This window comes from Mesoplodon bidens (genome assembly GCF_964165515.1).
Source record: "Mesoplodon bidens genome assembly, chromosome: 6".
Taxonomy (NCBI): domain Eukaryota; kingdom Metazoa; phylum Chordata; class Mammalia; order Artiodactyla; family Ziphiidae; genus Mesoplodon; species Mesoplodon bidens.
The window spans coordinates 46,027,021-46,043,501 of NC_138162.1; the positions used below are offsets into that span (position 1 = coordinate 46,027,021).

The 16,481-nt window shown below is 41.4% G+C and overlaps 1 protein-coding gene across 1 annotated transcript in view; it reads right to left on the bottom strand.

Moving 5' to 3' along the window:
• UBE2R2 (ubiquitin conjugating enzyme E2 R2) overlaps window positions 1-14,213 on the bottom strand; it is a 93,983-nt gene extending 79,770 nt beyond the window's left edge. The window contains exon 1 of the mRNA XM_081236210.1: window positions 13,603-14,213. Within this exon, the coding sequence (XP_081092336.1) occupies window positions 13,603-13,779 (177 nt within the window). The 5' untranslated portion in view covers window positions 13,780-14,213. The remainder of the gene's footprint in view (window positions 1-13,602) is intronic.
• Window positions 14,214-16,481: the final 2,268 nt, after the last annotated feature.

Here is a 16,481-nt window from a genome sequence, read left to right on the forward strand (position 1 = left end):
GGAGCAACTAAGCCCATGTGCCACAACTACTGAGCCTGTGCTCTACAGCCCGCGAGCCATAATTACTGAGCCTGTGTGCCACAACTACTGAAGCTTGTGCGCCTAGAGCCAGTGCTCTGCAACGAGAAGCCACTGCAATGAGAAGCCCGCGCACCACAACTAAGAGTAGCCTCCGCTTGAAGCAACTAGAGAAAAGCCCATGCACAGCAACAAAGACCCAATGCAGCCAAAAATAAGTAAATGAATAAATTTTTTTAAAAAGCAAGATACAGAAAAATACTTATAACCACATTCATAGTTTTAAAATGCATAGATATGTTTGTAGATATATAGAATATTTCTGGAGGATTACATTCAAACAGTTAAGTGTTTGTCGGGGGAGAGAAAGACTTTCATACTGCTTGAATTGTTTTCCTAGTCTAATTTTAAGAAAAATAATAAATGAATACCCTTAATAAATGTTCCTCGTTACATCTTTGTTAGGAAAAAATATATTCCTATATAACACCTACACGATAAGATTAATCCATCACGAACTTAGTATTTTTCCCCACCAAATCTACTAAACTAAATTTAAGTGGCTCCACGTTGAAGCTGAGATAAGACTAAGTCCTGCACAAAGATGTTTGAGTTAACGCAGAGAAGAAATAATGTGGAAAAAATAGGTAGCTAACCAGATTTCGGGCCAAAACTTACCATAATTACTTTATAACAAATGCCTGGTGACCTCCAGGGTTAGAAACATAGTAACTTTACTTTTGGTACTATAATAATATCTTTAGTTTGGAATAAAATATAATTATCATCAGTCTAGTTTTAATGTCTTAAAACTGAAGACAGCAGTTCAGCAATTAAATATATTCAGTTGCCAACAAACAATTTTTCTTTTTTAAAGAGAGAGAGAACAAGTGTTGCTGAAGATGTAGAGAAATTAGAACCATCATACTACCAGTGGGAATGTAAAATTGGAAAACAGTCTGGCAGTTCCTCAAATAGCTACACATAGAGTTATCATATGACCCAGTAATTCTATTCCTAGGTAAATACTCAAGGGAAATGAAAACACTTGTACACAAATGTTTGTATCAGCATTATTTATAACTGCCAAACAGTGGAAAACAACCCAAATGTTCATCAACTGATGAATGGATAAATAAAATGTCCATACAATGGAACATTATTTAACAATGAAAAGGAATGAAGTATTGATACATGCCACAACATATATGAATCTTGAAAACAATATGCTAAGTGAAAGGCCATATATTATATGATTACATTTATATGAAATACAAATCTATATGTTTACAGAATAGGCAAACCTATAGTCCCAGAAAGCAGACAAGTTGCCTAGAGCATGGGGAGAAATGGGGAGTGACTGCTAAAGGGTATGGGGTTTCTTTTTGGAGTGATGAAAATATTCTAAAATTGTGGTGATGGTTGTACAACTCTGTGAATATACTAAAAGTCACTGAATTGTACATTTAAATGGGCGAATTGTATGTAAATTACATCTCAATAAAGCTATTTTTTTAAAAAGGAAGAAAGGAAATCTATCTATTACAGTCTTAAGAGGCACATCACCAAATACAATCGTGGACCTTACTGTGGATTTTGATTCAAACTAACTTAAAAGTATATCTATGAGACAATTGGGAAAATCTGAACGCTGACTGGATATGAGATAATATTAAGGAATTGTTTATTTAATAAGTGTAAGGATAATACAATTATGTTTTTCAAAAGATTCCTTATCTATTAGGGACTCCAATATTTAGGGATGAAAGGATATGATATCTGGGGTTTATTTTAAAACAATCTAATTAGGGAGAGTGGGGATTAACAGGAGAGAATCCAAGAGGTCATTCACAGTGAACTGGATCTTAAGATACAAGCTGGAGTTCACGGACTAAAGAGGATGCGAGAAACACTGAAAAATGAAAAAGGCATTCCAGACAGGTAACAGCTTAGGCAATGGCACTGTCAAAGACCACCTATGGGGCAAGAACAGAAAATACAGTTGGAAAAGTAAGCAACAACAAGATCATGAAGGCCCTATATGTCACATAGAGGAATTTTTATTTAATTTTGTGGAAGATGGACTGATAAGTTGTTTGTTTTTGTTTTTGTGGGGTTTTTTGGTGGGGACAGGTCAGATTAGAGCTTTAGATAGGTTACTCTGGTGGCATTATAGACTGAAGGGGCACAAAACACTGCTGTCAAAATCCAAGTGAGTGACAACTGAGTGGGAATTTACATGGTGAGAGTAGGAATAAAGATTAGGGGCTAAATACCAGAGACATGAGATACTAAAAATAATTGGATATGTGGAAAGAGGAAGCAGAAATCATCTGAACTGATTTCCAGCTTCTAGGCTGTGTGACTAGGTAGACAATGTCCAATATCCAGGAGAATTAATATAGAAGAGGCTTATGGGAAAGGTAGAGTTCAGTTTAGTGTTTAGTGTAAGTAGGACACACTGGTGTAAATGTCTACTAGGCAGGCAAAAACTCAAGGGAGGTCTAATTAGAGATGCAGACATATAAGTCTTCAGGACATATCTGGTAGCTGGAACAATAACCCAGGGGAGCTTGTTTGTTACAGTTCACAAGCCACAGAAATTTAACCTATTTTAAAAGTTCCCTCCCTACTCTCTACCTTGTTAAGAATTAATTATTTCATTCAAGGTGTACATGTAAACAGAATGATCAAGATGTAGTTAATCTTATATTTAGTAGACTTTATATATATTGGAGAGGGGAGAAAAAATATATATATATATATATTTGGCTAAAAGTCACCAAAATTATTCTTTAACAAACTGCATGCATGCAGAGTATTATCAAAGCACAAGTACAGCTATAAAAATATACTTTTCTAATTATTCTGATTCCTTTAATGTATCAAGAACCATTAAAATATTTGTAACATGTATTTCAAAATCCTCCACTTTATAAGAAATTCTGCACTTCTGAAATGCGCTTCTAGTCTGCTTTTAAAAGATCTAATGTCTTCTGATATTCTAAAAAGTAAGGCTAAAACAAAACTGGGTTTAATTGTTTTGTTTTATTCATTAGATTTTCCAAAATGAGATTTAAGCAGTCTTGATCTTCATGGGACTACAGAAGTCAAGGTTGCTATATCTAGCAGGTTTTGCTAATGCCTCTCATTATCACTGCTCCAAAATTCTTAACCTCTCCTAAATGTTTTATAATACTTAAATTATAAGAGGAGCCCTTTACAAAGATCCTAATTTGCTATATTACTATATAACCAAGAACTCAATCTTAATTTTTAGCTAAACCTTCAGTCACCAAGAACATTAGATTAAATTGAGGCAACCTGGCAACTATAGAAAAATGTCACTGATGGAAAAACCCAAATAAAATCCAATTTCTTCCAGAAAGGGAAAGCACAACTAGAGGAACTAAGCAATCCAAATATTGAGCCACTAGCCTTACCACTATGTTCTAGACGAGGGACTGAATCACCTAAGATCTAAGGAAGAAATTCAGGTATCAGTAATTTCTTGAAACTGCATGGAGAATTAGGGGACACGACTATCGTTCTCAAAGGATGTGACCTCCCTCAAAAGATAACTTATTCTACAATTTACCAATAAAAAAAATAACTTCAGAAAAAAATGGTTACATAAGAAAAGTGGCAACTCATCAATTCAAAACTCAGGAAGTGCTCTCCCCTTAAAACCCTTTCAATATTAGATTCCTTATATCTTAATCTAAATTCTACAGAATTTCCATATCTTCAGTAAGACTTCTCTTTTTTTGTCTAGTAATTTTTCCCTCATTCTTATTTAGAGTAAATGTTGAAATATGATTAACAAAGTCCAAAGAACTCAGAGTAGAAACCCTGAGGACACAGTTACTATACTTTTTTTCTTTTTAAGTTTTATTGAAGTACAGCTGATTCACAATGTTGTGTTACTTTCTGCTGTACAGCAAAGGGACTCAGTTATACACATATATATTCTTTTTCATATTCTTTTCCATTACGGTTTATCACAGGATATTGGCTATAGTTCCCTATGTTATCCAGTAGGACCTTGTTGTTTTTTTCTTTTTTTACCTTTAGGGCTGAAGTTTTTCCACAGGGGTTAGCCCTTAATGGCTTAAATATATTACTCCTATCCCTATCTAGCCAATGGGAGAAACAGCCGTTATGTGACAAGACCAAGATGAACCTTCTTAAGTAATAAGGGTTTTTTGTTTGCTTGTTTTAAACCCAACTACCAGAACTCAAATGAGCTTTGCTCCCTTCAGAGCAAACACCTCAGAAGGCTGGCTATACACCCACTCCAACAATGCCAGACTGCCACTACTCATAACAATTCAAGACTCCTTTTTTTGAGAACTGCCTTCAGAACCTATTGCACACTTCTTAATGTTCTTATTAGTGGCAAATCTTTACTTCTTCAGTGTGGACTTCTTTTTAAAACATCCAAAGGTGATTCAGATTCAACTTGGTAAATGAGGGAGATAATCTGAGTAATAGTATATTTTAGTCAAAAATGAAATGTGAACATGAAGTATTAGACTAATTTTACCTGTGCCTCTACCAACAATTTCAAAAGTAAAGTTTCAAATCATATGAAGAATATTCCCTTGAATAATGAAACTTTTTTTTTTGCCTTATATATATCAGGTATGGTTTCAAGTAAACTTAAAAATCTGTTTTCTAAGCTTTAAATCACTCTGTTTCTATAAAGAATTACTACATATTGTCCAAGTTTTTGTGACTTTGCCAATTCTTAATATTACCTTATAAATGGGGCCATGGTTATTTTCAATGACGTAGTAAACATTCACTGTTTACAATCTGAATTCCTTTGTATGCCACTAAATGAGCCACATAATCCAAATTATTTCAAGGGATTTATCCCTCAAATTAAGCATCAGCTGCCCATGCAGCAAATACAGAAAAGCAGATAACTGTGAAATTTGAAAATCCAAATACACAACAGATTGAAACTGTGGCAATGATCTTAAGATGCTGTAATAACGTATGAATATATGGCTTCCTCTGATGATTAAATTTTTTAACATCTTATTTTAGAATATAGATTCACAACATATATTCGCAAAGATAGTAAAGAGAGATCTGTACCTTTCACTAAACTTCCCCCAATGGTTGCATCTTACATAATTATAGCTCCATATCGGAACTAGGAATTTGACACTGGTACAATATATGAGTGTAGTTCTGTGTCATTTTATGGTCTGTGTAGATCTGTGTAACTACCAACACAATTAAGTTATAGAACTACTCCATCCACAAAGATCTCCCCCATGCTCCTCCTTCATAATCACATCCACCTCCTTCCCCCCACCCCAACATCTCTAACCCCCTAGCAACCACTGACTTGTTTTTGTTTATACTTCTGACATTTCAAGAATGTTATATAGGGCTTCCCTGGTGGTACAGTGGTTGGGAATCTGCCTGCCGGTGCGGAGGACACAGATTTGAGCCCTGGTCCAGGAGGATCCCACATGCCGCGGAGCAACTGAGCCTGTGCACCACAGCTGCTGAACCTGCGTCCTAGAGCCTACAAGCAACAACTACTGAAGACCGTGTGCCACAACTACTGAAGCCCACGCGCCTGGGGCCCGCGCTCGTCAATGGGAGAGGCCACCGCAATGAGAGGCCCGCGCACCACAGCGAGGAGTAGCCCCTGCTCGCCGCAACTGGAGAAGGCCCGCACACAGTGGCGAGAACCCAACGCAGCCAAAAATAAATAAATAAAATAAATTTATTAAAAAAGAAAAAAAAAGAATGTTATATAAATGGGACCATACAATATGTAACCTTTTGAGATTGACTTTTTTCACTCAGTGTAATGCTCATTCAAATTATTACATGTATCAATAGTTCCAAAAATAAATAAAGATGCTGTCAACAGAGATAAGGAATACAAGAGCTTCCCTGGTGGCGCAGTGGTTGAGAATCTGCCTGCCAGTGCAGGGGACACGGCTTCGAGCCCTGGTCTGGGAAGATCCCACATGCCACGGAGCAACTAGGCCCGTGAGCCACAACTACTGAGCCTGCGCATCTGGAGCTTGTGCTCCGCAGCAAGAGAGGCCGCGACAGTGAGAGGCCTGTGCACCGCGAAGAAGAGTGGCCCCTGCTCGCCGCAACTAGAGAAAGCCCTCGCACAGAAACGAAGACCCAACACAGCCAAAATAAATAAATAAATAAATAAATAAATAGCGTTCCCTTTAAAAAAAAAAAAAAAAAAAGGAGTACCAGTTAACAGACTCAACTGAAAGAACAACAAAGTAAGTTTTAACCTTACACTGCTCAAGTTTCCTACGGTGCTTAAATATACTTGGAAGAGTATTAAGACACTATCATTTTAAAAGCATAAATGTCCATCGACAGATGAATGGATAAAGATGTGGCACATATATACAATGGAATATTACTCAGCCATAAAAAGAAACGAAATTGAGTTATCTGTAGTGAGGTGGATGGACCTAGAATCTGTCATACAGAGTGAAGTAAGTCAGAAAGAGAAAAACAAATACTGTATGCTAACACATATATATGGAATCTAAAAAGGAAAAAAATGGTACTGATGAACCTAGTTGCAGGGCAGGAATAAAGAGGTAGATATAGAGAATGGACTTGAGGACATGGGGTGGGAGGGCAAAGCTGGGGCAAAGTGAGAGGAGCATCGACATATATATACTACGGAGTGTAAAATAGTTGGCTGGTGGGAAGCAGCAGCATAGCACAGGGAGATCGGCTTGGTGCTTTGCAATGACCTAGAGGGGTGGGACAGGGAGGATGGGAGGGAGGCTCAAGAGGGAGGGGATATGGTGACATGTGTATGCATATGGCTGATTCGCTTTGTTGTGCAACAGGAACTAACATGGTATCGTGAAGCAATTATATACTCCAATAAAGATCTATTAAAAAAAAAGCATAAACCAATATTGTATTAAGAAATTTAACTCCCGCTATGATCTCTCACCATCACTTCAAAGGTGTTTTATCATCATTTCTAACCCCAAGATTAGTTTTTTTAGACGTATTTCTCAACTCTAGCACCATCCCACTCTCCCTTAAAGTATTGAGAAAGTTGCTATTAAAGGAATCAATTTGCCAATAAAAAAAAATCCTTCTGCAATATGATTTGTTACTCTCTAATCCAAGTAGTCCAAGAACAACAACAAATCCAATTTTTCCAGTGAATTTAACAGTTATAAGCTGAAGTCATAACAATCTCTCCCCATAATTTGAAGGGACAATTACCTTGTGACCTTTAAACTTATAAAATTTAAAATAAAAATAGTTCCTTTTCAAATGCTCCATAAAGTTCCTTTTCCTTTTTTTTTTTTTGGACCGCACCGTGCAGCATATGGAATCTTAGTTACCCGACTAGGGATCGAATCTGTGCCCCCTGCAGTGGAAGCACAGAGTCTTAACCACTGGACCGCCAGGGAAGTCTCATCCATAAATTTTATTTTCTTAAAGCTCCACTTTTATACCTTCAAACAACATCCTGAGAGATAAAAGATCTCACCAAGAGAATAACACAGGGGCTTCCCTGGTGGCGCAGTGGTTGAGAGTCCGCCTGCCATTGCAGGGGACACGGGTTTGTGCCCCGGTCCGGGAAGATCCCACATGCCGCGGAGCGGCTGGGCCCGTAAGCCATGGCCGTTGAGCCTGCGCGTCCAGAGCCTGTGCTCCGCAACGGGAGAGGCCACAACAATGAGAGGCCCGCGTACCGCAAAAAAAAAAAGAGAACAACACAGGCTTTAGAGTCAAGCAGTCTGGTAGTCCAGCTTGGTATTACAACTTTCTAGCTGAGGACCCCGAGCAAGTTAAACAAACTCTATGATTGTTTCCATATATATATATATATAATAGCAGCCACACCTCACAGGAGGATTATATGAGATATTCTATTTAAAGTATGTGGCACACAGTAAGCACTCAATAAATGTTAGCTACTAATATCTATATTACTGTAATAAGGATAGTAGCGTGTATCTGCAATTAGATACGACCTTCAGAGTTTTAGCATGTTTTAAGTGCTCATTCTACTTACCTTACCAATAGGTTTACAACAGAAATTTAATTTATTGGGTTGTAACAAAAACATTTTTATATTTGTTATTAAAACAAATCAAGTAAAGGTGCTTAAAGTGGATATTCATTTTCTATCTTAAATACATATTCCCAAATCTCAATATTCCAATTCTCATATGGAAGAATATTTATGTAAAATCAAACCTTGGCAATCCAAACTCAAATTATGTCTTCAATTTAGTATCTATCATCCATTCACTTCAGAATCAATTTGTTTAAAGAAACATAAGCATAAACTCTGAATAACAATTTCTCACTGAATAAAGCTGAAATGAATTAATTCTGTGCTGACAAAACACTTTCAAAGAAGCTCAGCTCAGTCTTATTTGGATATCTATGTAGCTGTACACGAAACAGACCAAAAGAATTTCAGGAACATAAAAGAATTAAAACGTTTAAATATGACCTTTCAGCAAGACGGAGTTCTGTAGTCATAAACCCTGAATTTGTAACTCTTCCTGTTATTTTCCCATAACTATATTAGCAGAAGTAGGCCAATTTCTTAGGTGATCTCCTTTATTTCACCTGTCTCCAACAGATTCTTCTGGAACCTTAGACTAGGACCACTAAGTTGCAAAGATGGAACAGAACATTTCATCATGACAAACTGTGGTTATGTTGACCAATGCGCTAACTGGCCTTAAAACTCTGATTTTAATTACCATTACAATTCTGTCAGTAACACCTACACCTCACATTTCTGTATTTCAAAGTCTGCACAAAGATTTTTATGAAGATCATTCATAAAAGCTCTAAGGTTATCAATGTCCTAATACTTTTCCTTACTGTCTAAAAGGTAGTGACACTTCCTACAGTGCTTCGCCTTTGATGTGTGTTCGGTAAATATTGTTTACGAACACAAACCTCTGAAAAAGGGGAATCAATAAGCAGCAAAAAGTACTGAGGACACAAATCCTTGGTTCAAAAAGAAATAATCCTTATCTTATCAAATTTAAGACACTGATGCTGGCATTTAAAAAGATTTTATCAGAAGATTTCAATGGAAGGGTCTCTTACAACTAGGTCACAAGTGTCAGCTAGCTGATGGCAATTCTAAGACTTCATGGACTCACTCCAAATTTGAGAAGTGAAACTAGAAAAATATGCATCTTGGAATCAACTTAATACAGTAAAAGCATACTCTGAAATACTGAGGTGTTATATTTGCCAGAGGTGGGGGCTGGGGATAGGGGACTAAAATTGCATTTAGTGCCCCAAACCATTGGACTTTAACCACGTTTCCATTTACAATGTTGCTTTAGTTCACCCAGCACTCAAGACAAGTTCAGCTTCCAGAAAAGGTAACAGCTAAAAGCCCTAAGAGGTGTTCTTAAAGCAACTGAGGAAAAACTTAAAACTAAGAAAATTTTAACAGACTGATTCATCATAAAATTGTTTTCTAAAAAAATAGCAATACTTTTATAATGTCAAAGGTGTTTAATTTTGTTTTTAAAGTTGCCAATCCAATCCCTTAAAACAGGGATTCTTTTTTTTGTTTTTTAAAAATATTTATTTATTTATTTGGCTGTGTCGGGTCTTAGTTCCCAGACCCTTGTCCCCTGCACTGGAAGGCGAAGTCTTAACCACCGGACCACCAGGTAAGTCCCCAAAGAGGGATTCTTAACAGGTTAGTTAACCATCTGAAAATGCATACAAACTACTTTCTGTGTCCTCATTGTCTTTCAAAGAAAATGTATCAAGTTCTCAAAAGGATCCCTACACCAAAAAGACTAACAGTTGCCTAGAAAAACTGTTTAAACTGTATGTTAAGGGGCTTCCCTGGTGGCGCAGTGGTTGAGAATCTGCCTGCCAATGCAGGGGACACGGGTTCGAGTCCTGGTCTGGGAGGATCCCACATGCCACGGAGCAACTAGGCCTGTGAGCCACAACTACTGAGCCTGCGCGACTGGAGCCTGTGCTCTGCAACAAGAGAGGCCGCGACAGTGAGAGGCCCGCGCACTGCGATGAAGAGTGGCCCCCGTTTGTCACAAATAGAGAAAGCCCTCGCACAGAAACGAAGACCCAACACAGCCAAACATAAATAAATAAATTTATTAAAAAAAGAAAAAAAAACTGCATGTTAAGAATTTTAAAGTCATAAAATAGAATGTGCTATATATAATCTGAAGACCACCGCCAGGCACAGAGATTAAGTTTGGTAGTTCGGTGGGGTTTTTTTGGGGGGGGTGGGGGGTGGCATGCAAAGAATACATTCATTTACTCTAGAACAAATGAAAATAATGCATGTCCTTTATTTTAAAAAACTATTGAAGAGTTTCTTTAATATAAAACAAAGCGGTAAGTCTGATGAAGAAGATCCTATTAAGGAAAACTTTGAGTATATCACAAATACTTCCTAAATTTTATTAGTTGGGAGTTATCCAAAAAAGAAACACGCCTATATTTCATTCCCTTACATTACTGAATAAAACCAAAACTACAAAAACTGCAATACTTTAAACATTCTGCATCACTTAAACTTTAACGTTACTCATATCATGAAAGAGTCACTCTCACTTTCTGGTATCTAGAATCACTGCTATTGTGCATTTAGATAAATAATGCAGGAGTTCCAAGGAGGTTCTATACTAAAGCAGCCACACTAAGTTATGATCATTACCAGGACTTACTTGAAAAGACAGTTCTTTTTAAAGGAACGGAGGTGAACGTGTTAAAAGTCATCACTAACTGCTCACTTGATCGACAAGTTATTCTTCCAGTAACATAATAAAATTCCAACTTGCTCCACATTAGCAAAATTAAGTTCAGACGTGTTCTGGGTGTTCTAAATCATCTCCTTCTTTATGTGCTATAATGGTTGACACCAGAGGAAAAATTCAGGGCAGCAAAGAAATTCACTGGGTGAATAATGAGATCAAGAAATTGGACAAAAAGATAGTGAAGCCAGAGAAGAGTTTATAACATGCAGAAAATCAGACACAAGAAAACTACCTTTGCCCATGATATATCTAGATTCCCCCCACCCAGCCAAGCTAAGAATCATACAGATTCAAGATATTTAAAAAAGAAAAATAGGATGAAAAAACAAATTTGTGAAATACAGGTCTCACAAATCTCTACAACAGATGCCAAAGTTAAAACAGACTGGAGCCAACTATTTCATGATGAAAAAGATCAGTTAGAAGCCTATTAATATGTAAAAGGTAAAGGAGTTACGTTATGAAAAATTTAAAGAATGACTGGCAGCCCACTGCCTTCAGAAAGTATAATGCAAAATAGAGAAGAGTTTAACTTGAAAATATTGATAAATTATATTAAATGGTCAAGGACCACCATTTGATAAAGGAGAACAGTAGTACAGAAAGGTTTGTGCCAACTTTTAACTGCAGCTGTAGTGGAAAACACTAAAAGCCTTGTTTCACAAAAGCAGTGAAATAAAAAACAATGGTTTTAAACTTATCACCAGTGTTAACTGCTCATGACCATAAATTTGCCTTTTTCCAACGAAGAACTTTGGCATAAAAAGCCAAAGTCCTTTGCCAAAAGCAGAAGAAACAAAACTGACCAAAATGCTTACACAAGACTAAAACACTAAACCTGTTTAAGAATTTTCATATATTTTTTTACATGTCACAATTAAAGGTAAAAAAAAGATTAAGATATCTAACACATACAACAAAATTGGAGATCAAACCATTCTTTTTAAATAAGACTGAAATTAAAAAGCAGTTAGTTTAAATCAGTGTATGCTACAGGGAATCCTCCTTCCAAACTACCTATTCCAAACTGAGAGGGTTCACCACACTCCCTTCCCAATTACTTAAGCAAAAATATTACAATTTTTAACCCATTATTTCCTTCCACGTACAGTTTGTTGTTGTTTTGTTTTTTTAACAAACTGCATAGGAGTAAGATCATTCTAGCTAGTATCCATTTATCTTGACTACTGATTGTCCCAAACAATGATACTTTTTGGAAATTAAACTTCATTTCACTCAAGTTAGCCAGTAGATATTGCAAGTATCTGCATCTGAGGAGTACAGCATATGGTGACCACAAAACATGAAGCATACAGTTGGTACACACAATATTCTAAACACTGAATACATGTTTTGAACTAGGCATTTAGTGACTATCACAGACATGAATATTAAACATTCCCCTATCAATTCCTGACATTTTCTACAAAATAGACCCAATTTCAAGCCTGAAACTGAGGCTTCTACCTTTAGAGGAGTAGAAACTAAAGTAACTGGGTACTCCTTAAAAAGACACGTTAACTACATGACTAAGATACTCATTTAAAACTTTTGCCAAGATAGCCCCTCCCTTCGAAACAAACCAAGACTGACTCACAGCCCTATTTTACTTAATTTTGGAAACAAAAAATTAAATTAAATGAATTCCTAAGCACTCTTTTCATCTCTCTGTTCCCCCACCATTTGAAGCATTCGACCTTCAACCTGTGATTTGCCCCTTAAAAAATGGTAAAATAAAAACAAAAACAAAAACAAAAAACCCTCAGTATCTCCAAGTTATCTGTCTTGGAAAAAAGAAACTACTGGATTCAGGAATGATAATAACCACTGTTCTAACATCCTGGAAAACAACAGAAACAATGTCTATGGTCGTTAAGGAGCGGTCCTACTCTGTGAAACCATCCCACCTCAGACGATACTTTTCATCCGTAAGACCACCCCCCCATTTGCTAGAGTTAACCATCTGAGCGAAAGGTTTCAATTTTGTGTCCCTAAAGTGGGAAACTCTCTCTACATAACATGTCCCGCCCTCTGTGGATATTTCTACACGGGAGGCGGGGGGTGAGGGGAGCGGGGGCAGTAAAGTTGGTGGCAGGGTGAGGACAAAGGGCATTTTGAAACACCACTGAAGTAAATACAAAACGAGGACAGAAAGGGGGCTAAATTACAGTTCCCTCAAGTGGCTAATGGCAAGAAAACGCAGGCACCCTTGTTTAGCACCCCTAGGGTTCCTATTCTCCATTAACGCCCGCTGGAATGCGAAGCTGGAACCACCAACATGCAAGACGCCCATCAAACCCCCCAAATGTCAGGCCACTAGGCAGCCTCCGGAATGACAGGCCGGTACCCCTCCCCCACCCCACCCCAAAAAAGGTCCAATCCCATAAGTGCAGGTCACTCTGCCCTCTGGGGTAGTTACAGCGGCGCAGAGATGGGAAGACGAGAGGGGAAAGCCAGACCACCTCTCTTTCCGTACACCCTCGGCTGGGGAAACAAAACAAAGACCGCCCTCCTCCTCCGGTAGCCACTACCCTAGCCAAAGAGGCTTTCCTATTTCCCGGTGCAGTCTGGCCTCCCGCCCCCGCCCCCATGACAAAGAAAAGGCACTTGGTGAGCGAGCGAGGCCTTCCTGCCTCCACCGATGGGGGGAGGGAGCTGCCGAGGTAGGAGCCCCCTCCGCTCACCCGCGCTCCCACTCTCGGCCGGGAAAACTACCGAAAGATGCAGCCTCCGCCTGGGGAAGCCTGGTCTGAGATGGGGTCGGGGGTACCTTGAAGTAGCCGCCTTCGTAGAGGGTGTTAGGGGGTCCGAAGATGGCAACCTCCCAGTTGTAGAGGTCGGATTCATCCACCAGGGTGATCCGGAAGCCCTCCACCGGCTCCTCCTGAAGGGATTTCAGCTCGAGCATCAGGGCCTTCTGCGAACTGGTCATCTGCTGCTGGGCCATCGCGGCGACGGCGGCGCCGGGCCGGGGCCCCAGTCCTCACGCACCGGCCGGGCCGGACCAGGCCCCTCCCCTCCGCTCCGCTCGCCCTCGGCCGGCCTGCACCGGGCCCCTGTCTTCACACACCCGGCGGCCCGGACCAGGCCCCAGACGGCCCGTGGGCCGGCCCGGTTCCTCCTCACACACGACGCGGGCCGGGCCGGGCCCTTCTCCTCACACTCGGGCCGGGTCGGGGAAAGGTGGAGAGAGTTAGAGAAATTCGCTCCGGGTCCCGGGCCTCCCCCCCCCGGAGGGGGCCTCAACTTGGCGGGGGGGGGGAGAGGAGGTGGAAGCGGAGGAAGGCGGCGGAGGGCCGGCGATGGTGAGCGGACGGGGCCGAGCCGGCCCGGGAGCGCCGCGCTCGCTCGCCCTCTCGCTTCCTCGAGGGCCGCCGGGGCCGAAGGGCGCGCGGGGCCGAAGGGCGGGGGGGGGAGCGCGGCACGCGGGGGTCTCGCGGCGGCGGCGGCGGCGGCGGCGGCGGCGGCTGCGCGGGGGGAGGGGCGACGGCGGAGGAGGAGGAGAAGAGCAAGAGCGCCTCGCGCCGCGGGAGCGACGGAGCTGAGAAGAAGGAGGGAGGGAGAGTGGGAGGAGGGGCGCACGTCGGGAGGGAGGGCGGCTCTCGGCGGCGGGCGGCCCGACGCGACGCGCGTGCGCGCGCCCCTCCCTCCCCCGCCCTCCTCTCCCTCCTCTCCCTCCTCCTCCTCCTCCTCCTCCTCCTCCTCCTCCTCTTCCTCCTCCTCCTCCTCCTCCTCCTCCTCCTCCTCCTCCTCCTCCTCCCACTTCCCTGCCTCCTCTACACCGCCCCGCGCAGTGGCGGCGCTTTGTGACTCCGGCGAGTATCCCCCGCCCTAAAAGGGTCAAGCGGCAGTGGGGGTCGAGGGTGGCCGCAGGGGATGCCCTTGGCCCCAGAATGACGGCCGTGCGGCTTCACGCCGCGGTTCCAAAGGCGCGCCCCGGAAGGGACCTCTGTCCTAGAGCTGTCATCGCCCTCCTCCCCACTAGTATCCACCGGCCTCCCGCAGCCGTCCTACGAGCCCCAGATCCTCTGCAGACCTAACCCCCCGCCCCCCGCGCCTTGACACACAGTCCGTCGTCCCCGCACTCAGTAGGTGCTTGACAAGGATGGGCTGACAATGTGGGTTTTGTCGGTGGAAACAAGCTTCCTGACATCTCTTCTGCAGGTCCAGTCCTCTTGCCATTGTGTCCTTGGAGAGCCTTGTGTCACCAACTTAGGGGGTTGGGGGGCAGTTTCCCATCCGAGAAATGGGGAAGGCAGATAGGTCAGTTTCTACTTCTCTTCTTAACTACAAAGAGGAAGTTGTGAGAAATAAGGAGAGAAATACTAATACAGACTGAACCTGGGTTCTTGGCCCTTTTCTGTGTGATTTGGGGCAAACGCTCTAGCTATCCCCCAGTTTACCCATTTGTCAAATGGCGTATTTGGTTGACCTTTGACCCCCCTACAGATCTTTTCCGGCTTGAAAGTCCAACTTAGAACTGGGGGACTTTTAAGATAATCTTGGCAGAATTGAGATGTAGAGGTCTTCAATCCCCATGATTTAGAATACCCCTTTCTCTTTGGAAGGCATGTCCTATGATAACTCCATGAACGTTTCCTAGAAAAGCCAGGATACTGTGAGAGTTCCGTACACTTAGAATTTGGGGATCAGAAAGATCCCTGGTTCCAACCCCTGCTCCACCATTTACATTATATTACCTCTTCCTTTTTCATCAGCTTCTGTAAAAGAGGGTTAATTATGCCTAATATATAAACAATTGTAAATATTTAGATGAGATCATCCATGTACAGAGTTTATCACAATGACTGGCATATGGTAAATGATCCATAAATAGGAAATTTTATTTTAAAAAAATTTAGGGCTTCCCTGGTGGTGCAGTGGTTGAGAGTCCGCCTGCCGATGCAGGGGACGCGGGTTCGTGCCCCGGTCCGGGAAGACCCACGAGCCGCGGAGCGGCTGGGCCCGTGAGCCATGGCCGCTGAGCCTGCGCGTCCGGAGCCTGTGCTCCGCAACGGGAGAGGCCACAACAGTGAGAGGCCCGCGTACCGCAAAAAAAATAAAAATAAATAAATAAATAAATAAATAAATAAATTTAAGGCAAAGTTATTTTCTGGATACCACCCCCTCCATTTCTTAAACAGACTTTTTTTTAAACAGTTTTAGATTTATAGAAAAATGGAGAAAATAGTACAGATAGTTCCCATATACCTGGGACCCAATTTCTCCTATTATTAACATCTTACATTAGTGTAGTACATTTATTACAATTAATGAAGCAATATTGATATATTATTTTTTAAATAAATTTATTTATTTTTGGCTGCATTGGGTCTTCGTTGCTGCACAAGGGCTTCTCCTTAGTTGCGGCGAGCGGGGGCTACTCTTCATTGCAGTGCACGGGCTTCTCATTGCGGTGGCTTCTCTTGTTGCAGAGCACGGGCTCTAGGTGAACGGGTTTCAGTAGTTGTGGCACACGGGCTCAGTAGTTGTGGCACACAACTTAGCTGGTCTGCAGCATGTGGGATCTTCCCAGACCAGGGCTCGAACCCATGTCCTCTGCATTGGCAGGCGGATTCTTAACCACTGTGCCACCACGGAAGCCCTGATATATTATTATTGACTAAAGTCTTTACTCACATTTCCTTA